Source organism: Triturus cristatus, chromosome 9 (assembly GCF_964204655.1).
Source record: "Triturus cristatus chromosome 9, aTriCri1.1, whole genome shotgun sequence".
Taxonomy (NCBI): Eukaryota; Metazoa; Chordata; class Amphibia; order Caudata; family Salamandridae; genus Triturus; species Triturus cristatus.
Window position 1 is genome coordinate 1,223,396,834 of NC_140592.1, and position 26,334 is coordinate 1,223,423,167.

Here is a 26,334-nt window from a genome sequence, read left to right on the forward strand (position 1 = left end):
ACACTGATTGTTCGACTACGAATGGTGAATCCATTCTAGCCCACAGGCGGTTCCTGTCTCGTTACCATTCAATATAGATCCAGCCATTTAGACAAAAGCATTTTCAGATTTTTTTAAATATCTTAATTGCTTTATGTACAGTATTTGTGGCAGTCTCTATGTCAGTCACAAAGTGAAATATCTTGATTTAAATCTACAAACAGCTTCAGGGTTCAACATTCACAAGCAAGAGTAGACACTCCTGCCAGTTCCCTGCAATTCACGAATTTCTCAGAAATCTGACTTAATAACCTTATGTTTTGCAGATGGGTTTGGAGAGCTCTGAGCCGGTTCATGGAGCTCTTTTCTCTCTCCCATCTTTCCATATTTCTCTATTAGATACCATTGAAATGCATGCAGAAGAAAATCCAGTCTCATATTTAGGCTGAGTCTGAAAGGTGTTTATTGTCAACATTAGTAGTCTGTGAGCCCAGAACTCAATTTGGGAAAAACAACTACAAGGGCCCTTGTCAGAAGGCCACTGTAGTTTGCACCACCCCTGCCCTCACTAGCGGTGCCAATGACAGTACCTTCACAACTAATCATCACACTCTTACAAGTGTGACAATTGAGACTTTAAACTTACATTAAAAATGATTAATACATGCCGCCCAAGCTATTCTTTTAGCTTTGGGTGGTAGGTATTAGTGATTTTAATCTATATTTAATTAATAAGCAACTGCTGTTGTGCTCCTCAGAAAACTGACAAACAGTGCCACCAAGTGGCAGGCTGTTATAAGAACCGGTGTTGGCAATGTGGTGCCGGTGCTGAGCACCAGAAACCACTGGCTCAAATTAAACACTGTGTGAGCCACGGAAAATACAGACCTGTAAATCCCTTTACACCGGCAAGAAAGACAACCTCCCTGGGAGAAGACAAGACTCAAATAAACACTTTATCCCACACGGTGTCTACTATCGATCACATAACTAAATTTACGCCAAGAGAACACGCAGGTGCCTTGCTGAGCTCACGAGAGTCAGCAGATGGCCTTCACAAGTAATACTAATGTAAACAGTTTTGGCTGAGCAGGATGGATTACATCCAAGCGTACATGTGTTCCACAGCTTACAGTTAAAATGTACTAAAATACTATGATATGCTTTGTAATTTCACACTTACGTAACATTCAATAGAATGCCATCTCTTCAGCCCCAAGAGCCACAGACTATATCTCCTCATGGATATTAAGCCTGGGTGGAGTTTGCAGAGTTCCAAAAACTCAGCCGAGCTACGTGGTGTTCCAGGAGCGGTGGAGTGTTCTTGGTCACGCCTGTTCGCATTGATTTTCAGCACCGGGTGTTTGTTCTGCGCTAGAAAATCAATGCAAACGGCACCATGCGCAGCACAAGATGGCGCTGCTTCTTTTCTACCACTCAATTACATTTTTTACTCGAGCGGCAACTTTCTCAACTCGAATGGAAGGTTTCTCAATACAAGCGGTCACGACAACCCGCTACTGCCAGCATTGAGAAATGAACCGACCGCATTGAAATCTCACCAGGAGGTCGGTTTTTTGCGCTCGCCAACCTGACGTTTGGGAGCACTACCGAATAAAATGCTCGCCGGGAGGTGGATTTTCCTTGCTCACCAACTTAATGTTGGGGAGAAAGAGTGAGGGAAAAAACATGTGCTCTGCGGAGTGCGGAAAACACTTCAAACAGAGCGGAGTTCACCACCAGGGCTTAATGGAAATGCTGTATAAAATATGATGGATCATTTCCATGTTTAAGACCATTTTGGGACTGGGACACCATTAAACTAAGAAAGATCTGCAGCTCACAGCAAGCAGTTTTAATAGTATTTTTGTGTCAATGTTCTGCATAGAAAAGAGTCGAAAGGAGGGACCGTCTGATGGATTCTCAGCCTTGGCAGGACTAAGACAACTCTGCATTTACTGCTTCTTTCAGAAATCATACCAGTAATAATCTGAACTTTTTGGATCTTTATCTGGGGAGACCTCACACCTTTCCTAGTCGGAGGTCCTCCCTAATATTTATTGGCTGCCTCAGCCTTGTCAGAGTTTCAGCGGCATCCAATGGAGGACAAGTGAGTCGAACAGGCGATCGGCTCTATATATCCTCTACTCTTCCGAAGCAGTATCGGTCCTACAGAGAAGGAATAATACTTATGAAATACTTGAAGTACTTCAATCTGTTTGCTTATCACCATCCTGGTTTGAGTTTATAATAGACTCCGGTTTATGGATAGCGGGCGTCATTCTACGATCATTACCTTCGTAGAGACTACTTGAAAAAATCCAGAGCAATCTTCATTCTAGAGTAATGCTTACATTCAGTTTCACTGACAGAAGTGGTTGAACAATATATAATCAGTGCTTAATTTGCAAAATAATAAGTGCCAGGGCCCTGACCAGGCGGCCACTGCAGCTTGTACCACCTAGTGCCCCTGTCATTGCTGCCAATGACGATACCGTCTCTTCCCTGCAAGTCTGACAATTGAGATTATGCCAGGTCCCCAAAGCTAGAGGAATGGCTGGGTAGGCAGGTATTAGTAATATAGAAATGTATATTCTATTCATAAATAACTGTTGTTGTCCTAATCTCTAAATTAGATAAGCAGCGCCTCCATGTGGCAGACTGTCAGAAGTGCTGGTGTTGACAATTAACTGCCTGTGCCGAGCACCGAAATCCCCCGGCTCAAATTAAGCACAGTATACACTACCATGCATATTTGTTCTGGACGTATTTTGCATGTATAGATTTAAGGGTCGTCGGGTCTGAATTCCACCTACCCCTTTCCTCTTATCTGTAGTATCTGTTTAGTATGTGTTCCTGAAAGTGGACTTTCCGAGTTTTCCAAATGCAAAGGAGGGAAGCAGGTGTAACTTAATCTCACAGAGGCTGCTATTAATGAAGTGCGTTATCCAATGGCCGGGATCTTGCTCTTGATGCTCCACCATCAACAGGGATGTTGACAGCCAAGGCAAAGGGGTCTCAGCTATTCAATTGGGGCTGGGCCGAACTGGCCGTAGCGGGCATCAGGCATTTCCCTGGAAGACTGGAAGAGTGGGGGCCGGTGCTGCAGCATTGGGCCAATTTTGTTATTGGGGGCCAGTTTTGCAGCTGTGTTGCAATATCGGCCCCCAGTAACAGAAGCAGCAGTGCTTCACACTTGCACCTCCCACACACCCTCCTGGGGGATGGTCTGACATTTCCAGGGCTGCTTTGGGTTCTCTGTCCGGCCCTGACCTGGGGTATCACTGTCCCACTCTTACAAACCATCTCTGCAAGATATATATTACATCTATAAGGAAGCACTTTGTATGTGGGTGGAAATTAAACAATAATCCCACCATTTTGCATTATTCCCATCACCAGGAATTCTTCAAACCATGGGATACCATCACCGCTTCAACTCCACGTCCAATCCAAAGTGTTCTGATCGGTGGATAGCTTGAAATGATGTTTCAAGAGGGGAGGGCGGTGTTTTTAGATGTAGTACAATGACTCTGAGCTGCTACCACCCTTCCTCTTGTGTCTGACACACTCGCTCAGACATCCCTCCTAAGGTTTGCAGTTAGCCGTGCTACCCTTTGTTGACGGTCAGTGCAATCATGCCTGGAAAATCAATTTCCTTAAGGACACCTCCACTTTGAAATGCAGTCTCAGTTTTCTTGGGACAGGTCAAGCCTGCCCCAGCTGACCTAGGGGCAGATTTACAAGCCCCTTGCGTCACTTTTGCACCGTCATTGCGTCACTTTTGTGACGCAGCGGCAGCGTAAAAGTTGCGGCCCATTTACAACGTGACGCATCTAGGGAGATGTATGTTATGCCCTGCATAGTATTTTAATATCTTGCAGTTTCCCAGTTCTCCTGCTGTTCAGCCACAGCGAGTGTTTGGAGTAGAATGTTGAGAATGCTGTGATGCATAGAACGTTGGGAGTCTGACTGGGTGACAGATGACAGTTACAGATGGGCTGAGCAGCAGGCAGGCTGCTCCTGGTGGGGTTAGATACAACCAAGGGGGTTTGATACATCAAAGGTCTTTGCTGTGACATAGTACCAAGGACTGACCACTGGGCTAACCTACATTACCTTATCCTGTTGCCTGTTTTACCTGTTTGATGTACTAGTGAACCAACTTGCTGTACAACTGGAATAAAGGTACTGAAGATCTTACATGGCTGACAGCGTCTACTTCATGTGAGAGTACAACATATTTTTGGCAACGAGGATGGGATGCGAACCCACGCGTGCAAAGCACAATGGATTAGCAGGTGAAATCTTACCTCAGTTGAGACGCGCGCTGCTCAGGGTGATCTTCTGTGATGTCACGTTGTGAAGCCCTGCGCCACATTAAACCTGCGTCAGGTTTAATGTATGCAGGGTTGGCGTTTTGTCGCAGGAAGCCCCGTAAAAGTGACGCAGTAAAATCTACAAGATTTCACTGAGTCACTTTTACGTCCATGCTGCGTCAAAACCATGCGCCTGCTTGAAGCAGGCGTAAGGAGTGATGCAGCATATTAGGCATAGGGTGCCCCTAAGCATTGCTGGAGTTGCATCGTGCTTGCGACACGACTCCAGCAATGCGTGACTTTTCCGTCAACAGATGCGTCAGACTTTCTGACGCATTTGTCAATCCTTGCGCCATGGTGCGCCGTATTGTAAATACGGCGCATCCATGGTGACGCAAGGGTATTGCATGTTTTGTCGCAGGGAAAGTGACGCATCTCTACAGATGCGTCACTTTCTTGTAAATCTGCCCCCTAGTTTCTTCTGTTATGCGTTTGTTTACCATCCTCATTTTTCCTTTTAACATTTTACATAGCTGCTTTCAGCTCGATTATCATGTCGAAAATAAGGTAAAAATATTCACATACTACTGAAGTCTGCACAAGTATATTCAGCAAAACAAGCAATGGAAAGCATCAGCAAGTGCCACTCTGCAGCAGTGAGCATTTAATGCTGACCCCTCTCTAATCTGCGTGATGTCTATAGATGCTCTTCATACATCCCTTCGGCTGAAAGTGCATTGTCATATAAATAGCGAACAAACATTGGCAAAACTAATACGTTTCACTTTTGGTACCTATTGGCTTTGCCAATGCTTTTTGGAAATGCTGTACAGGAGCAGCAGAAAAGTAATATTTCTGATTCTGTGCAGCATCGGCCAAAAAGAAAAAAAAAAAAAGCGTGAAGACTCAATTGCTGTTGACTGGTGTGTCATTTCGCAAGCATGCAAGCACGATGACTTCTGCACATGCATGCGTCTTTACACAAGTATGTGCATGTGTCACTACTTATGTGCGCATCTATGAAATGATGCTGCTGCCCTTTACTGGTCCAAAATTAATTAATTGATCAAACGTACCACAAAAGTGCTTTTTTTGTTAGGCGGGGGCTGGCAAGAACTTACTACCACGGCCCCCGACAAAATGAAAATTAACAAGCATTTGCAACGCTATCGGTCTCACCTTTGGGACCTTATATGTATTTAGCTATGCAGCACATTAGCCTGGGTGCTGAATCATATACTGTTCTTTAACATGGAGGGAAAGTAAACACCAAACTGCGTGACACGCCATGTATGGGAACACTTGGAGAGAAATATTGCCTTTCAGCGGGAAATGGTATAGTCCAAAGCTCTGTTTTTAATATAAAATCAGGGCCTTTGGTGGTCATATCACTGAAAATGCAAGATTTGAAAAAAATATTATTGTCTACGGGTGCTCTTGGAAGACAATTTCTATGGACTGGAATCTAGAGAATGCTAAAGTGATTCTGGTATTTCACTGACATCTGCTGGTGGTTTTCTCTCAAGAAAGTTAAATAGTGGCAATTGCCAGAAAAATTTAAAGAAAAAAAGTCCCTCAGCAGAAAGCAATTCTGGTATTTTACTGACCTCTGCTGGTCGTTTTCCATCAAGACAGTTAAATAGAGGCAGTTGAACATGCAGAAAGCAATACTGGCATTTTACTGACCTCTACTAGTCATTTTCTATTAAAATAATTAAATAGAGGCAGTTGAACAGGAAAAAAAAGTCACTAAGCAGAAGCAGAAAAGTCCTAGGGCTGATCTCCAGAGCCCACAAAGTACATACACATATAAGTATGTACTAAAGTATTTACAAGAGGTCCCGAATGCTTGACCTAAAAAACGACTTTGGGGGAACGGAGGAGTGGTTGCGGGAATCAAGGAGGTGTGGGTGGGGGGTAAAATAAAAATGAAGCTTGGTAGGGGAGAAGGGGAAAAGCATGCATGAGGAAGAGAACAACGCGGTGGCCCGGGGGAAAGCACATGAGGGAGACGGCAACATAGAGTGCAGGGGAGTTTGGCAGGGGGAGGAGCTTACAAAAGAGGCAGCGAGCAACATGAGGGAGAGAGTAACACGGAGAGCTGGAAAACACATGCAGTCTCATGGAGTGCTTATTCAAAAAAAGTAGTTCCCAAAATATGAGAAGTGGAAGGATACAGGTCAGTCAATCAAAAGAATGGTAAAAAGGAATGTTCCGGGGGAGGAACACCCCCAATATTAGAATGCAAGGCATCTACTAAGAAGCAGGCAAATAAACGAAACAACAAAGCTAGTCACAAAGCCAATGATAGTTTTTGGGAAGCCCGCTTTCACAACCAGACAGTTTGTGCTGTCTGGTAGGTGAAACATAACAAGCATTTGCAATGCAATAGGTCTCGCATTTGTGAAAGTCAGAGCTTTTGGTGTTGAAATGACAATTGTTTTGCTTTTTTGTATGCAGTGGTCCCAGCTAAACATCAACTGAGCTCAAAACAACAAAAAAGCAAAAATTAAATACAACAGGAAAAAATTCGCGTTGAATGTTGGTTTTTAACATGCCTTGTTTTTGGGCAAATTATTTAATCTCTGTGTGCCAAATTGTAAGCGGAAAAGCGCTTTGGATGGGTGATAATATGGTGCAGCCTGGACAAGATAAGGCAATTACATATTAGAAACCGCCACTTCTGAACAGTGATGAGGAAGACAGTCCAATTACAGCAGTCACTCTTAAGAAGAGGGGCTCTTGGGCTTCCCTTCACTCCTTCATAGAGTCTGCAGAGCTCAGGCGCAGTCATGAATGGGCCCATGGTCCTTGGCTCCTCAGATCCCACGTCTGCCTTCATTATTAGGGGAAAAGCACCTGCCTGTCGTGGATGCGGCTGGAGTCTGACAGTCTGCTACCTCTATACGTATAAACGGTCAAGGCCAGAATTCACGTCCGACGCAGACTGTCCAGAAAGCTGTGGACACGGTCCGAATTCACTGCTGTGCAGTGCGGGCCATGCTTGCTGTATAAGGCCCCCAAGTCAAACACGAGGCCGCGGGCAGGGCTGCCGTCCGCCTGCAGATCGGACAGCCCTGGCTCGTCTCTCACCGGACTGTTACAGGGAGCAGGAGTCGGCGCTCCAGTCCCACCTCCAGAGCCAACTCTGCAGGAGACTCCAGGCCAGCCTGGAAACCACCGCTTCTTCATTGGCGCCATCAGCGTTCAGTGCACCGGGGCACTCCATCCTCTCTGCCGATCGAGTCCACCCGACTGGTGCTTTCCTGCTCTGCACACGGCAGGGGCATACGCGGACACTGCACTATTTCAGCCATGGGAGCTCTTGATAGCTGACCGACAAAGGCGAGAATCTAAGAATACTCTGGTGCCAGTGTCTCCACAGGAGAGGCATGCAGGCCCAACATTAGTCATGTCTACCGGCTCTGGATATAGTCACCTTCACCGGATAAACAACATGCTGCGATCAAGTGGCTGCTGGCACACAGCCTGGGAATGGCAGATTTGCCATAGTGTAACTCAACTTTACCCTACTCCCCAGTATGGCACTGCGCAATCCTGGCTAACTACGGACTCCCAGTGCCCAAGCAATTAACCCCACAGGAAACAATGAACACACGCTGTAGGTGTACACCCTTGGAACAAAGGCGCTAGTGCCTATCCGTCAGTGTGTCCACCAATCAGGGAGACCAATAGAAAGAGACTGGCTTCTTGCTCAGCAGATGCCTAAAAGACCCTTAGGCTAACAGATTCCATTGCTCAGACCAAGCTAGCTGAAAATCCGCTTCCCTGACTCTAGAGACCATCCACCCCAGGGCATTAAGGAATCACCCCACTTCAGAACAAACCGATCCAAAGCTCCACATAGCAGGCATGTTAGAAGCTGTGGGTAATGAGTCCAAAACCAAGTGGTCCCAAAGAATAGATGAACATGTCACGTCTCTCCAGCTGCACTGAAATCGAAAGTACAATAAGCTGTCAGCATTGCGCAAAGGCAGCTGCTTGTTTAGCTCTGCATCGCGCTTTCACTTTACAATAGCTGCCGCCCCACACAGCACTTGCGGGGTGAGGCAGCAGCTATTGTTAAACTGAAAGCGCGATGCAAAAATAAACACACGGCCGCCATTGCCAAAATAGTGCTTACCGACTAATGGAGGAAACAGTGCAATGCCGCAAGTAAAAGATCCAGTCCTGATGGGCGGTCACAAAAAGAGACAGGGCGGTAACAAGGCGGGACTAAGAAGCCTCATATTGAATCGGAAGCCAGCATTTATCAAAGACAATGCCACCAGCCAATGAAAAATATCAGCGGGCTTCCACTGCACTTCCACAACATACCTACTACAGCATGCCTCGCAGAGCAAGCAGCGCATGCGCTGCAACGCTAGGCTCAACCTAAAAAGGACTGTGAAAAAGATATAAGAAATATAAACTTCTAGACACTAAGCTAGTCATTCAAAAGAAGAAAAATCAAAGAAAAAGACAGAGATGCTTAATAAGCGTTAAAAAAATTCTCTTTAAGCTGAAATTATGTTAATCTAAAAATTACTTTTTAGAGACCCCCCTTTCATTTTTACAGGTCTTTGCATTAGTACATAAAGCATCCTATTTTCTTTATATGAATGGCTCAAATACTTCTCTATGTGCATGTCCACTATATTTAGGCAACACCTATTGCCTTTTTCTTCCCATCCTTGTAGTCACAAGGTTCCCTACTGGTCAGTTCTCGTTCCGTTTCCTTATCGTCCTCTAGAGGATCTTCGGCCATGAGGAGCATCCACAGTCTATGTGAGCTCAGAGGATACTGAAGGAACTCATGTGCTGCCACCAGCCAATCATGCGTCATCACTCCCACCGGACTCATCCGCGGCGCAGTAAACATTACCCTAAATCAATAAGACCCACTCTTTGATCTGATTTGAATGCACAAGGCAGCAAAGAAGTCAGGGTGGGATCTACTCACTAGGTGCAACTACAGCAAAGCTTTTGAAGCTGATCATTAGAAACGAAACATTCTGAGTGTTACTGCTTGTATGATGCAAAATCTTTGCAATGAGAATAGTCACCATGTTCGGTGGCAGAAACATACAGCATCATACACCGCCATACATGTTCTTTCAGCACCATCCAAAATCAGAGTGGGCCATCCACGGTGGAGAGTTCTCCATACAATGCCCTGTGCCTCTAGCAATCACCAACAATAACCAGCAATCACCAGCAATCACCAGCAATCACCAGCAATCACCTGCAATCACCTGCAATCACCTGCAATCACCTGCAATCACCAGCAATCACCTGCAATCACCTGCAATCACCTGCAATCACCTGCAATCACCAGCAATCACCTGCAATCACCTGCAATCACCTGCAATCACCTGCAATCACCAGCAATCACCAGCAATCACCAGCAATCACCAGCAAACACCAGCAATCACCTGTAATCACCAACAAACACCAGCAATAACCAGCAATAAACGTTCTAGAATGTGGCGTTGTTGATGACGTCCCCTGGCTGTTTTGAGATTGTGATTGAGGGTCTGAGAATGTGGTATTGTGACATCATTCACAGGGCGTGCCCTTTAAAGACCAAAACCCCCACCATGATGACTTTGAGACACATTTACATTGCTGTTCAGAGCCTGCGACGCGGCTCCTTCTTCAGCTGTACCCGAGCAGTGTGTGTGAACTACCCACTGGCTCATGTCCGAGGAGGTCTAGGCAGTAGCCATCCTCGTACATTAAAAGGACATGAAAGGGGCAATGGAGGAAACCGCCTCTAAGTTGATTTGAATGTTCCCCGCTGTCATAAATAAAATGTAAACATCGTTTCTAGGGCCTAGTTATTCGATAATTAATGTCCTGTGCAGTTTTTAACTCCCTTTGCTTGTATTTGATACAGCTGTAGTGTTTAATGGACCAATAACCAGTCTCAATGGCGTTTGTTGGCTGTTAGCAAACAGTAGCTTTATTTACACAGCAGTTAGTGATGAAGGAATCGGTCACTTTTGCTCTTAAGCTGGTGACTTGTTACACAAGTAACGTCGGTGGTTTATGTATGCCTACAGCAGCTTTTTAAATTTATTTTTTTAAACAAGGAGAAGGGTGTGACATGGAGACTGGGGTAGGCACCCACCGTTCAGTTCAAGACCTTTTCTCACCTTGAGTCTTGGCAGAGTTGCCACTTTTGGTAGTTGAGCACCTCTCCTAAACTCTGAGCCCACCCTCCCCTCAAACACTCATAAAGTCTGCATGAGGATTTGGGGTGACATTGAAGGTGCCACCCTCTACGTGAGCTGAGCGTGTGCTTCATTGGGTAAAACTAGAAGGTCCAAGGGCTTTGGGATTTAAGAAAAAGTCTAAGCTTGCCTGAAGGGATGAAGGCAGAAGGCTCCCTCTGGGCAGGCTGCTTCGCTCCTGAACTTTCGGGGCAGCAACCTACCAAGCGCTTCATGTCTCACTGTCGCATCTGGAGGGTGCCGATGTGGCTGGGGTCTGAACCATAACCCAACCAGGTATCTCCCGGCTGGTGCACATCTGCCTTTCGGAGCCTCCTCGGCTTAGGCCGTGAGAGCCCCGGCTCAAATAACTGGCTTCTTTCAGCTTAGTAAGAGTGGGTGACATCTGGGCCTTTAAAGAATGTGTAGTGTCTGCTCTGGTTCCCAGGCTTGATATCTCCTCCAGTTCTTTCCTCGTTTGTGATGTTTATTTGTACATCAGTAGTCCGTACCCCTACTTTCTTAAAGGTGCATGGCACCTGTTCATGGGACCAGCTCCCATTCCTGCCCATGTTGCCTGGCATTACTCATTTGACATAGTTTCTGCCAGGCACATGTTTCCATATGGATTGCTGGATTTTCTCTGACTACTGCCCTTTTTCGGTCGAGCCTGGGCAGTGCATGCGCTGCTCTGCGAGTCATGCTGTATTAAGATAGGGATTTGAAGCGCTGCCCACTCTCCGCCTATATTTTTCATTGGCTTGTGTTGTGCTTTGTAAATGCTGCCTTCTGATTCCTTAATCACCTCGTTAGTCCCTCCTTAGTACCGCCTTTTCTTCATTTGAAACCTCCCATGGGGTCTGGCATTTTTATTGCTGTTGCTACACGGTATGTTTTATTTAGTCTGTAAGCACTATTTCCTTTAATGGGTTTTGCTCTACTGCAGGCACGATGTGCTTTCCTTACATTCAGCGTGTCATGCACGCTTTCACTTTCCAAGCAGCTGGGACAATGGTGTCTGCGTCTTTGCAATACCATAGGTCTCACGTTTGGCGAGTTTGAGCTATCATTGTAAATGACAATAGCTTAAACTCTCGCAAATGCAATACCTGTTGCATTGCAAATATTATTTTTGTTGTCAAATCCTCCATGACAAACGTTCACGTGCATGAAGGCTGTACTCCTTTCTTTAGAAGAGCTGTTTCTAAGGAAAGGTGCGCAGCCGCTATTAAAGTGAAACCGCTGCATGGGGGCTTTTACAAAAAAACATTTGTTTGGCAAACAGATTCTTTTTTTTTTAAACCCCACGTTTTCACTTTAATAGCGGCCGCGCACCTTTTGTTAGACATGCCTTTTTTAAAGAATGGTGTGCGGCCTTCATGCACGTGAAAGTGCGGATTGGGGTTTTGACAACAAAAAAATATATTTGCAATGCAATAGGTCTCGCATTTGCGAGAGTTTAAGCTATTGACATTTACACAAGACCTATTGCATTGCAAATGCTTGTTTGGGCAGCGGTATAGAAGCACACATTACCCCACCCAGTTCCGATTAGATTTCTCAACCCCTCCATCACACTGCTAGGCTCTGCGCCCCAAGACAAGAGTACCTCAATGGCCCCTCGCGCACAACGCTTCCCACGTAGGGTCACAACTAATACAAACAATTACTCTCCCACAATGTAGTGTGCTACTCCTCTGAAAATGTGCTTTGGTGCCCCACATGGGTGTATGAAGCGCTATGTAAATGCCGCCATTCAATACTACTCCCCTACTGCCAGAGTCAGTGGTGGGATTGCAGAGCAGTCTGCTGCCTGTCCCCTCCACCCCTCGTCTCCACCCCCTGTCTCTTCTTGGCTGGTGAAGCGTCGATATGAGCACCCCAATCGGAAAGCTAGCCCAGGGCAAAGTCTGGCACACATGCTGTGAATGCCAAGTATGTTTACACATAGAAACAAATGCAGACATTGCTGGCACTTGTTCTACTGGGAAATCCTGTGCTAATGCACTTGTTGATTCAATATTGTTGTTTTTGGTGAGTCCCATACCTTGGGTATCAGTATTTCTGCCAGTATAATATTGTGATGCCCACTACCAATAATGATGTCATCTATTATTTCTTTGATTTGTTGATATGACTATTTGGGGCCATTGATAAGAATGATTTGCTATTATTGTGATGTAGCGCAGAAAAGCATGCTGCTGGTGGACAGTGACAACACAATTAACACAATTTTCTGCTTTTCCTGCTCCTCCCCCACCAGGGCTAATCCGCTCGCGGGTACGTGGAGCAGACATGGCCACGGCCAACATCCTCACCTTCCTGGACAGTCACTGCGAGGTGAACAACGAGTGGCTGCAGCCGCTACTCCAGCGAGTGAAGGAGGTAAGGGCGGTGCCAGGAAGGAGGGGTGTGGGATGAACAGGAGGAAGGTCTGAGGATTGCGGGAAATATGATCCACCTATCTGGAAGAATTGCACACTCCACTCTTCCCATGTGTGGATATTGGACATTCAACCCTTCCCATGCAGTCCTCCCAGGTGAAGGTGTAGAGCACTTTACTATTCCCAGGTGAAGCTCTTGCACGCCCAGGTAAAGGTACAGTGCACTCCACTCTTCCCAGGTATGGGTATTGCACACTCCACTCTTCCCAGGTATGGGTATTGCACACTCCACTCTTCCCAGGTAAAGGTACAGTGCACTCCACTCTTCCCAGTTGTGGGTATTGGACACTCCACTCTTCCCAGGTGTGGGTATTGCACACTCCACTCTTCCCAGGTAAAGGTACAGTGCACTCCACTCTTCCCAGTTATGGGTATTGCACACTCCAATCTTCCCAGGTAAAGGTACAGTGCACTCCACTCTTCCCAGTTGTGGGTATTGGACACTCCACTCTTCCCAGGTGTGGGTATTGCACACTCCACTCTTCCCAGGTAAAGGTACAGTGCACTCCACTCTTCCCAGTTGTGGGTATTGGACACTCCACTCTTCCCAGGTGTGGGTATTGCACACTCCACTCTTCCCAGGTGAAGGTACAGTGCACTCCACTCTTCCCAAGTGTGGCTATTGCACACTCCACTCTTCCCAGGTGAAGGTACAGTGCACTCCACTCTTCCCAGGTATGGGTATTGCACACTCCACTCTTCCCAGGTAAATGTACAGTGCACTCCACTCTTCCCAGGTATGGGAATTGCACACTCCACTCTTCCCAGGTGAAGGTTCAGTGCACTCCACTCTTCGCAGGTATGGGTATTGCACACTCCACTCTTCCCAGGTAAAGGTACAGTGCACTCCACTCTTCCCAGGTGTGGGTATTGGACACTCCACTCTTTCCAGGTGAAGGTACAGTGCACTCCACTCTTCCAAGGTATGGGTATTGCACACTCCACTCTTCCCAGGTAAAGATACAGTGCACTCCACTCTTCCCAGGTATGGGTAGTGCACACTCCTCTCTTCCCAGGTGAAGGTACAGTGCACTCCACTCTTCCAGGTATGGGTATTGCACACTCCACTCTTCCCAGGTATGGGTATTGCACACTCCACTCTTCCCAGGTGAAGGTACAGTGCACTCCACTCTTCCCAGGTGAAGGTACAGTGCACTCCACTCTTCCCAGGTGAAGGTACAGTGCACTCCACTCTTCCCAGGTGAAGGTACAGTGCACTCCACTCTTCCCAGGTGTGGGTATTGCACACTCCACTCTTCCCAGGTGAAGGTACAGTGCACTCCACTCTTCCAAGGTATGGGTATTGCACACTCCACTCTTCCCAGGTGAAGGTACAGTGCACTCCACTCTTCCCAGGTATGGGTATTGCACACTCCACTCTTCCCAGGTGAAGGTACAGTGCACTCCACTCTTCCCAGTTGTGGGTATTGGGCACTCCACTCTTCCCAGGTGAAGGTACAGTGCACTCCACTCTTCCCAGGTGTGGGTAATGCACTCTCCAATCTTCCCAGGTGTGGGTATTGGACACTCCACTTTTACCAGATGAAGCTATTGTGCACTCTTCCAGGGTGGAGGTATTATACCCTGCATTTCTCCAAGGCGTGGCTAATAAATACTCCACTCTGCCCAGGTTGAGGTTTTGGACAACACACTCATGCCACACACGGGCTTTGGACACTCCACTCTTTTCAGGTGATGGTATATTGGACTCTATTCTTCCACAGTGGAGGTATTGTACTCTCCACTCTTACCAGGTATGGGTATTGAACACTCAATTTTCCCTGATGAAGGTATAGTGCCCTCCACTCTTCCCAGGTGTGAGTTTAGTACACTCCACTCAGGGGCAGCTCCTCCACTAGGGCGGAGGAGCGTCGCCCCACTGCTTTCTCGCAGTGCGAAAAGAAGAAACATAAAATGGTGAAACTACCATTTTATGTTTCTGCTTCTTGCACTGCGAGACAGCAGAAATGTTTGGTTGGTCGGGGCTGCTCTAGGGCAGGGGAGGAGTGGCTTGCCCACTGCTGAGGGCGATTGTGCACTCTACTGTTCCAGGTTGAAGGTATTGCACCCTGCATTCCTCCCCGGTGCCTATTGAATGCCCCACTCTTCTCAGGTGTGGGTATTGGACACTCCACTCATGCCACAAGCGGGCAGTGGAAACTCCACTCTTCCCACAAGCTGGCATTGCACAGTCCACTCTTCCCTTTCCAGGTGAAGGTATAGTGGACTCTAGTCTTTTATAGTGGAGTTATTGTAGACTCCACTCTTCCCAGATCTGGGTACTGAACATTCCATTTTCCAAAATGAAGGTACAGTACTCTCTCCTCTTCCCAGGTATGGGTGCTGAACATTTAATTTTCCCAGGTGAAGGTATAGTGCCCTCCACTCTTCCCAGGTGTGGGTATAGGACACTCCAATTTTCCCACAAGTGGGTATTGGGCACTCCATTCTCCCCAAGTGCAGGCGTAGTGCATGTTACTCCACCAGGGCAGAGATATTGTACCTTCTGCTCTCCCATGTGTGGGCATCAGACCCTCCACTCTATCAGGGTGGAGATATTGTACCTTCTACTCTCCCATGTGTGGGCATCAGACCCTCCACTCTATCAGGGTGGAGATATTGTACCTTCTGCTCTCCCATGTGTGGGCATCAGACCCTCCACTCTATCAGGGTGGAGATATTGTACCTTCTGCTCTCCCATGCGTGGGCATCAGACCCTCCACTCTATCAGGGTGGAGACATAGTACACTGCGGTCTGTACGGATGGAGGTATTGCACAATCCACTATTCTGGAAAGGCTGCATTGACCAATCAGAGGATGTGTGGTGAGGAGCAATAACTTTGATGGTTTCTTGTCTCACTTCTTGCACTTTGGAACCAAGGAATCAAGACTGTAAACAAAGCATCATGAACTGGAGTCCTAGCTCTGCTACTGACAGCGGGTCTGACCTTACTTGTTTTAGAACGGATGCGCAGGAAGGGACTTGCTGGATCTGAAAGTCCAACTCCCTCCCCAGCTATGGTGCAGGAATCGTTTTTAAATTAATGTTGTAGGACACCTCCCAGAATCCCTCTTGTTCCCCACATTACCTTCCCACGCCCCTGTTGGGGTGCTGGAGCGTTAAATATACTAATGAACTCCCCTTTATTTTAATAAGATTTTGCCTGAAGCCTTGCTGGTATGAGCTTGATTATACATCCTCCCCCTCCCCCCCCCCACCCCCTTCCCCTACAGACATGCACGTTTCTCGAACACTTGTCGGATGATTTAGAGCTGGGCGGTAATTGAACATATTTCAATTCTGGGTGAAGTGATAAATCGGTAGAAGATTCTACTGTGGAAATGTTCTTCACAGGAGTGGATTAGAATCGTGGAGTACATTCCATGGTGGATTGCTGTCTGCATTTTCCACTTCCTCTAGAAATCAGAGGATCACCTTTACCACCGTCTCTAAATAAGACCTGATGTCTTCTCGCTCATCGTGAACTGCACATCGCTCTTTCTCGATGAAACGTTACACCAGCACTGACTAAGCAGGTGTGGAGCTAGAGACCTTTGGGTCCAGACCAGGAAGCAGCAGGTCGAGTGGACAGCCGCAGTGGGACATATCTTCTGTGTTTCTATGCCACTCCGGATAACGAGCGTCTCATCTGCGCGGGTCATCTGCGGAGCCCGCCTCATTGATTCTGGAACTGCAGCCGTTCATTACAGGATTATCTCCCTCCTGGCGGCCATTGGAGCTGGCAGCCAGACATAACACCGAGTAGGCCGCACCAATAAATGTCGTCTTCCATTATTTATGCGGAGAGGAGGCTGCTCCATCCAAGTGAGCAGCGAAGCCGCGACAGCGGGGCAGATCCATCTTCCTCCGTCTCACCACCAGGCACCATCAGGGATCCAGAATAGTCTTCTCGAAGCCGCTGCCGCCATTCACCGTGGACACAGGGTTCAGCAATGAGACTATTACTGCCTCTACCTTCCCTGCGTCCAGAAGACGCACTCGTCCCAGCGAACACTTAAGGTCGCCCGAGCCCCATCTCGGCTTCTGCCAGCGTCTGTGGGATGTGGAAGATCTGACCGAATGTGAGTCACAGTCACGAGGCTGCAGTAGCCTGCGAGATGCACAGTTCATGTTAACGTGGTGCTTTGGCGTCAGTAGCAGAACCCTGCTGCACTTCCGTCGCACATCCGGGGCAGTAGAGGGAGCTACGTCATCATCCTGTGACCGCTAGACTTTAAAGTATAAAATAGAGTTACTGAGACATTCCGGGCCCCCCAGGAAGAAGTTAATAGCCGCTTCTTGTATCAAATGTTTCTATACTATGGGCGCCTATTTCTTTGGGGCCTCCTTATGGGCGTAAAGCGCTATATAAATGCAAAAAGGATAGCATCTCTCGGGTAGATTTGAAAACGTGAATGAAGTAGCATGCGTGGGCTCTTTCAGCCTTTTAGCTGTTTCCAGTGACTTGAGAGCAGGAAGAGCTTGATAAAACATCTCATTGCATAACTTTCTGCACTAAAACCGTTTCCAGAAGCGTAAATACCCACCGTAGCTAGATTTGAATTCCCATGATGGACTTCCCCGTATGTCCAGTCTGCGCTGCTCCAAGCGCTTTTAAATATTCGGACTGGGTTCGGGGTTTTCGGAATGGGTTCGGGGTTTTCGCACTGGGTTCAGCGTAGAACTAATAACAGCATCTTAATTCAAAGGTTTTTTTAACTTGTAATATTTTTCAAAGTTCTTGATAGCATAGGGTCTGGAAGTGGGGGACTGTGGGGGGCTGCAGCACCCCCAAAAATAACCATGCTGGAGTTTAGAAGGTGAATGAGCAATGAACATGTTTTTCGATTTTATGTCTATCTGACAAATTGCGCCTAATTCGGAAAATGGTGTTTACTTTTATCTCTCTGACTGCAAAGTGAGAGGGTTTTGTAACAGTGACCCAGGTGACAATGTTGCTGGGGTACAGAAAGTGTAAAAGGCAAGTTTGTTAGATGTCAGTTTTTTTTCTAGCACCCAACAACATATAAATGCCTGAAAATGAACTATGCACATATTGAAAAAAATATATATATATCGGCAATTAGGAAAGCAAAAATTAAGCTCATTTTAATAGGACCAAAAGAAATCAAAACACTTGACTTGATGATGCGCAAGTGATGCATATTCGCTGTACCCAATATCCACGCACTTACATGTGTGCGCTATATAGTTTTACCAGTAAAACACCATGTGTATACACATTTTGTGGCCATTTCAACATTTAATATGCTGTCTGTCACTACCACACCAGTGCTGCACAATGCACCTTGGGCTGCGTAACATCCTCTCCTGATTGGGCGTGGTTCATTTTCGACACTTTTTCTTTGCGCGATGCTTGCATCTTTCACTCTCCCTGTGACTAGGGATGTACCATTTAATGACAGCACCCCCACTCTGAAAATTGTTCCAGCACCACTGCATACCTGCGCCAGCTACGTTTGAAGGCATATGTTGAAAGTTTGCTGTATGGGTTGTTTGGAATGGGCTCTGGGTAAGAGGCATCCTAAGGCATTATTCTAAAGCGTAGACACCTCTCTCACTGCCATGAGGTTCTAGGCTGTTCCGAACACGTTTAACCATTAAAAGTGGGTTCTGGGGCTGCCTAGGTGATTGACAACATTTATTTTCATATCTGTATCTCCCATATCTTTCTCTTAACGTGGCAGTAACTTTCTCAGCTCAATTTAGTTGCAAATATTCGAAAATGTAGCTTGTGTGAGCCCCGTCTGCCAGGTACTTTGACCCTTTGAAATGAGGATTTTGTACTCAGTTAGTGATAAAACAACATTGCACGTGTGTAGTCTTACTTGCGACATCTTCTCCATATTTAGGTATATATTTTTGGAGGATTTTCATGTACATTATATGTTATGATGCCATTCCAGCGTGATCCGGTTGTTGCGTTGACCCACATGTTTTTGGTCTCACCTGAGACACCGCACGCACTGCCGCTCACGACAATGTAATGCTTCTGAAAAAAACCTATAAAAGGGACCTTTAGCCAACTCATTACTTACCATTGCTGGCAGCTTTGTCACTCCTACTTTTTTCCTTTTCATGAACCAAGAGCTGAATGATTTCTTGGTTAGTGTCCTCCGCGCTGCTTGCGCCAGGATTGTGGGCCGTTTACTTCTTTTTGTGCTTTTGTTTGCAAGACAACTTGAAACCATCAAATCTGAAACTAACACTACTCAGTATACCAAGAGCCGAATGCAAACAACTAGCAATAATGAAACGTTGTGGCATGTGACCAATGTCTGAAACATATATTTCATCCGCTTGTTGCTTTTATTGACAATGCAACTGTAAACATACTTGCTTCATTTAAGACTGTTACCAGACAATATGCGTATTTCTGATTTAAAAGTTGCTGCTGTGTCACATTTAATTATTTGTTGTTTACCCCTTTTATCATTTTGAAAATGTTTTATTCATCATTAAACAGGCAGTGATTTCAAAAGGTTTATGTTTCACCTTTACCTCTATCCACTACTAACATCTAAAATCACCCCTACTTCCCTTTATCTGTACCCACCCCTGAACCTTAAAATCACCCTCACCTCCTTTTTACTCTACCGATCCCCGAACCCTTGTGGATTCGATCTGCATCGAATTCCCTTGAAAAAACCTGGCTTGGGGTTACACTAAGGCATAAACAATAAAAGAAAAGTGTCCTACTGTTAAGCTGAACTGCATAAATGCATCGATCTGTCTGTCTATCTATCTGTCTGTCTGTCTGTCTGTCTATCTATAAATATATGTTAAATGTATATATATTATATAGAAGTATAATGTGTGTGTAATACAGATATAAATATATACATCTTACCCAGAGGCATTTGCAACTGGGTAGTTATAGCTAGGTCAGCTTTTCCATAGGCAAAGCATTTTTTGTGTTGCTAATAACTTTGGCCTTGTTTGACAAATCTGCACAAAATGTCCTGAAAAGGTGCTACGTTTTGACTAGTTTGTGCATGGGAAGTTTCAGAGTGATCTGCCAAGCAGGGGCAGAGAAAAAAGGGGGGTCCCTAAACGCAAAATCCACCTGCATTTTCCATAGACTTCATTAGACAAGGCTACAGCAAAAGCTGCTGAACTGAATTACACCAAAATCAGTAGGAAACTAGATCGTGGTCCACAGATTGTGCTTTTTGTGATTTGGTGTAACTCTGTTCAGTAGATTTTTGGAAATGAAGGGTCAAAAATGTTTGTTTATCTGGATGGTTGGGTCTGTGAGAGGCTCGAGAGACTCTTGTGGGAGCACTAGTTTAAAAATAGAGCTTTCTGATTTGCCCAGGCAGTTTTGTTTCCCTTGGGCCAATTCGCTCCCTCAGTAGTCAGACTCCCGAGGGACCAAGCACGCTGGTTGGTTTCTGGCAACATCAGAAAAACAAGCATTGGCATAGCCAATAGGTCTCGCCTTTGGGACCTTATAAGTGTTTAGCCATGCAACAGTTGCATAACTAAATACTTATAAGGTCCCAAAAGCGAGACCTATTGGCTATGCCAAGCGGCCGTGCGGCCGCAAAAGTGAAAGTGATCCCGATCACGATCAAACATCAAAGTGGCCATGCGGCCGCAAAAGTGAAAGTAATCGTGGTAAAGCGAGGCGCGCGCGCCTGCGCACATGAACTGTAGCTCTAGGCTGGCCTGGTAGCACTTTTTGGAGCCCTCTCAATAAGTCTCGCCAGACCAGCGCATGCGCTGGGTCAGGCGAGACCTAATGATGCTTGCAGCCATTACAGGACTCAGGGACTTAGTCCCTTGTCCTGAAGTTAACCCCTTGCATGCCCTTGACGGAACCACTCCGTCATGAGCCACAGGCGCCGTGTGCTCATGACGGAGTGGTTCCGTCATGCTGCGGCCGTTGGCGGCCGCTCCGCCCACGCAGCGCTAATTCCCCGCCTGTGCGGGCGATTAGCGCAAGTGGGTGGAGTCATGACGGAACCACGCCGTCATGAGCACAGCTCGCCCGTGACTCATGAGGTCGTGGTTCCGTCATGAGCATAGCGGCGCCGCAAACCCCCCAAACCCCCCCAGCGCTGTGGCGGAATTCGCGCCGCAGCGAAGGGGTTAAACAACAAAATTGATATAAGGGGGCAGCGTAGGATACCCTGCCCCCCTATGCCCCATGGGTGGTGCCCAGAGCAATCCCCCTGGGGATAAAACAAAAACAAATCTGCAGCGTTTGCCGCAAACAAGTGGGACTTTCGCAGGATCAAAAAAGAAAATGGTGGCCAGGGGCCGCATTCTTTAATTAAGGGGAGGCGTTGCCACTTTCCAGAGCAATTATTGGCCTGGGGTTCCCACCACGAGGCCGCATTCAATAAGGGGAGGGGGGAACAAAGCTCCCCTCCCCGATCTATTATAGGCTCCAGGGAGCCCAACCCCGGTGATTAAAAGTGCACGAACAGGGAGGGGGCCACCCCCCCAAACCTCCAAAGGCCCTGAGGGACTACGTTCCCCCGAAGCCAATTTAATTAATTAAGTGGAGGAGATCTGAGGGGCCTCCCTCACCGAGCCATTATAGGCCCTGTGGAGCCTAGCCCTGGGCCCGAAATGTCCCAAAAATGGGAGGGGTATTGGGTCCCCAAGGGCTCATGAGGCTCGAGGAGGAGGGCCACATGGTCCCCCTCCCATTTAAAATACATGAGGCCCTGGTGTCCCCAGGGTCTACCGAGGCTCAGGTAGGGGGGCCCAGCAGCCCGCTCTCCTTTGTATTATAAAGGCCAACCTTTTGCTGCTCACTGTAAAGGCTGTGTGGGTTTGGCAGCCTGGTGGGGGTTTAGCCACAGTCCGAGCAGCAGGCCACACCCTGTGATCACCCCCGCTGTGCAGGGCCAAAGGCTGTGTGCAGAGTGGGGTTGGCTGCCTGCGAGGAGTTGGAAGCAGGGCCGGATGAAACACTGGCCATGCAACTAACCAGAACGCCTCACACGACCAAAGGCAGTGCGCGGCATGTGTTTGGCTGCCTCCAGGTGGCTGTCTGTTGGGAGTTGGACTTCCAAAGTCGCATGTGACGAAAGGCTGTGCGCAGTGTGAGGTTGGCTGCCTGTGGGGGTCAGTTGCCTCTGGTTGGGTTGTCCACAGGGTTGCTACCGGGCCCTGTTGCCAACCCCCTGATGTGCCTGGCTGAAGGCCAAGCACAGACTGGGGTTACCTGCCTATGGAGGGTTTGCCGCAGGGTCTGGCTGCGGGGCTGGCTTTTACGTACGGTAATAAAATATTACTTTATGTTAAAACCCTAGAACTTCATTGAAAAACCAAAGGTTAAAGTTACGTTATAGTTAGTTGAATATGTCAGTTACTGACATTAACATTTTGAACTAAAAATAACACTTAAATTCACTATTTATTGTTAGCAGAGCTAACTACAACTTGCGCCCCCACCATGCACTGCTTATTACCTCACATATTACATCACTCATGACATATTCTAGGACATTATTTATAACATCACTCATGACATCTCAAATTACATCATTGATGATATCATTGATGACATCATCCAATGAGTATGTTTGTTTTATAGTTTACATTGTGGGGGTAACTACCATATTACTTTACTACCTTATTTTCTACGGCCTGTGTCCAGCTAATCCGGATAAGTGCTTATAAAACGCAGGTGCTCCTAATGCACCATAGGTGTGTAGGGGTGTTGAACAAGTTACAAATCTTTGTATTGATGAGTAACTCTGTGTGCAGGTGACAATTAACGACGTGTCTCCAGTATGTTCCACACAAGTTTTGTGGTTAGGCAGAAGAAGTTTCCAACAGGGCAAGTATTCTACATGGTAGATACTAAGTATTGTAAGCAGACTTGAGTTATGAGGCAGAATCATCTCAGCGTGACACTTTCTACATAACTTAGAAGACTGTTTACACCCGGTACTAACCTACACACATGTGCTTGTTTTGCTTCAGAAGATGGAAGATCTGTAAAGTTTACACCAGACTATGAAGTATGCTGGTAGTATAATCTGTATTTTAAGGGAATAGTGTCTTTTTTTGACAAGTGTTGCGTAGAGCTTACACTGTTCTTAGTAGATACTTTTTAAAACTCTGTAGTGTATTTCTCAAGAGAATTTCACTGTCTGGAAACACTGTGGTACAGAGTAAACTCTCTCCAGAGAGTAAACACTGTTTCTATTACCCACTTTTCTACTCATATCAACTTAATTTCTCAATGTAGTTTTGGTGACTGTGGGGGGTTTGATACAGATAAAAGCTGTCTATAGTAATGCATTAATTTTGGAACAGATGTTGAGCATCTTGAGTAACTTGGCTTTCCCTGAACAGTTGCTTACAGATAGAACACCGTGTGCAATGAGGGTTTCCCGTATTTCTGTGGTTAATTGTTAATGAGAACTAGGCTACCCATGAACTGCATTGCATAGCGTCACTCTCTTGCACATAACACATGCTTGCTATACCCAAGAGAGTTGTATCTGTGAAGGCACTAATGATGCTTCATATTATTCTGAGCTATTTTGTACTTACTTTCAGGCCTCTAATGCCATAATATTTTATTGAGTAATGTGTACAAAAGCAGCTTGGATGAGGTCATCAGTGATGTCATCAGTGATGTCATAGAACATGTAACCACTGATGTAATATGTGAGGTCATAAGCAGTGCATGGCAGGGGCGCAAGTTATAGTTAGCTTTGCTAACTATAACCGTTGAATTTCTCTGTTTGTTTTACTTTAAAATGTTAATTCTGTCGCTGACACTTTTATCTAACTATAACGTTACTTTAACATTTATTTTTTCTGTGAATGTCTAAGGTTTATTTTAAATAAAAAGATATCTTTTTATCAAACCTAACTATAACGTTACTTTAACTCTTATTATTTTCAGTGAATATAGATATATATAGATACATTAATACTTTCATTGGACCGTTGTATTTTGTGCATGCTTTCTAAATTTTGTAAATAGGTTATAGAACGTCAGTGATGTGTGTGTGTGTGTGTATCCAGGTTAATAGGAAGCCACAGCTTTCCTTACTTGGATGTGTTCTCGTTAGTCACACCGGACATGTCATTTTGCTGCCTTTGTGATAGGTTTGTGCTATATAGAAATGCCATGTACATGCACGCTTTGGAGCCATCACACACAATAGTCTACCCTACTTACTAATCAGGGTGAGTTTTGGACAGGCACTTCAGTGTGAGTGACCAAGTTCGAGGGCACCATTTATTTTCAACACCACTGCACGTCACAACGTTAACCACAATGCCATGACCGGTCCTGGGTTAGGTGTAGGCCTAAACACATTCGTCCATATTGAAGTCAGGCGGGATGTAGCCATTCCCTACAGTGATCCTCTTGAGGGGCCATTGCACCTGCCCCTACCTATTGCAATGGTGTGTGGAACATATAGAGTGTCCTCATTATAGCCACTCCACGGCAAGTTTAAAGTATAGAAAAAAGTCAGTATTGCCATAATGTGTCCAGTAGGGAGGTGCGGACACACCACCAGCTCGTGCCATTGGCTTTGGGACCATGGCCCGCCCATCTAAACGCGGAATGTGCTTCTGAGGGGTCATGAACAACATGAAGGAGCAGCAGAGGTGGGAGTGGCCGCTGGGATTTTCAACTGTAGTCTTTTCTGCAGGCACTTTCCTGAAATGACCTTTTGTCCACTGAACCCCACTGGATGATAGTTAGGGTGAAATATTCAAATAATAGGCATGCAACAACAGAAATGCATCTTTGGGTATTTATAGAGTTAAAACTGAAGAAAGGAACTGAATGCTGTTAGTAGTCTAGGCTAGAGAGGAGTACACATGGAGCACGAGGGAAGGCAGGCAGATCTAGGGTGGTCACCAAGGGCCCTATTACACATAGAGCACACATTTCCTGTTTGCGCACCTTAAAATAGGTGTGCTGTGTGCAAACAGTGAACGTGTGCCCTATAACTGAGAAAGCGCTGCCTCCACGGTAGCCTCAAACTCGTGACGCCCTGGGGGCAGCACATTCAAGTGACATGCAGAGCGGCTGCTTCAAAGCTGCTGCGTGTTTTACGGTGCAGGCGGTGACCCGCCTCCACTTTAAAGAGGGACTAGGGATGCTGCACCCCCCTGCAAAAGGATATCTTGGGAGGTCCATGGGTCCCCCATTTCCACCTCCAGAGGGCTGCCATCAAGGAGTTCACTGACAGCGCGCCACTTTTTATGTGGCTCACTTTTAGTGCACCGCCTGGCAGCTTCTTTGCCTTTGCGCCCATAATATGGCGCAGGCACAGAAGTAGAGATTCCCTCATTTGCATGCGGCCACACCCCCTATTCAAATGAGGGAACACCCTCTTGAGGTAGCGCTGGCGCCACATGTGCGCCAGCACTATCTATATAACAGAAGGGATCGTATAAGTGTCTGTGGCCCCTTCACGGAAGCGGGCGTACATGCCCATTGTGCCTCCGGAGCATTCTCTGTAATACGGCCCCAGCTGGAGTCGATCATCAAGTGAGTTTTCAGTTTCTTCATGAGCAGCAAGTGAATGGAGCTTTCCAGATGAAGTCCCGGTGCCTTATGAGGATCATGCTGCCAGTGTTACATAGCCCGCTATTGTTCATGCTCTTGCTTGCCAGCAATGTTTAATTTGTGCCGGTGGGGGGCACCAGCAATAATTTTTAGTGACCATGACCATTTCTTCATCATCAGATATTGACCCAAAGCTAGAGAGAAAAAGGCAGAAAAAGTTAAAAAAGGATGATAAAGACTGAAGAGGAGTGACAAAGGACAGAGATGAAAATATATCTGCTAGTGTTAAATATAGAAACAAGCTGTGTAGGTTAGAGGTAGAAACTGAAAGAGGCGTGAGGTTACATTAAAACGAGGCAACCTTGTGATTTGCGAACCCTCTATTGGGCAGCTCAGGCACGGCCTCATAGGAACCTTGGAGCCTGCACTTACATATTTTTTTATTAAGCACTTCTTTCTATGTATGGTGAAGAGCTTGAGTAGGTTCTGATTATTGGCCCCTAGCTTCAGGAGTTTCCCGCTTTCCCCTTCACCGGCATCCAAGCTTAGCTTTTCTCTTGTGAGTGTTGGTTGGCCCTGAATGAGAGTACTGTGTTGTGCGGGCATTTTGCAGTTCGGGCTGGACTGTTCCCATTGGGCACAGGGTCAAGACTGATTTGCATATGACTGGGTCCAAACTGAAATGGCATGGTGAGCAAAAAAACGATGGATTTAGGCCCAAATCTCTGTACTCGAGTGAATGTATGACATTGTTCTGCATTCTGTCCATCAATAGTTCTTTTTGCATGCGTCACCCCGAGTGGGCCGGGTATGCTCAGACGTGAGTCCCGTGCTCTCCATGCCACTGGA

The 26,334-nt window shown here is 46.5% G+C and overlaps 1 protein-coding gene across 1 annotated transcript in view; it reads left to right on the forward strand.

The window, feature by feature from the left end:
• Positions 1-26,334, forward strand: part of GALNT16 (polypeptide N-acetylgalactosaminyltransferase 16) — a 509,878-nt gene that overhangs the window by 396,397 nt on the left and 87,147 nt on the right. The window contains exon 6 of the mRNA XM_085627303.1: positions 12,777-12,898. Coding sequence (XP_085483429.1) covers positions 12,777-12,898 — 122 coding nt within the window. The remainder of the gene's footprint in view (positions 1-12,776; positions 12,899-26,334) is intronic.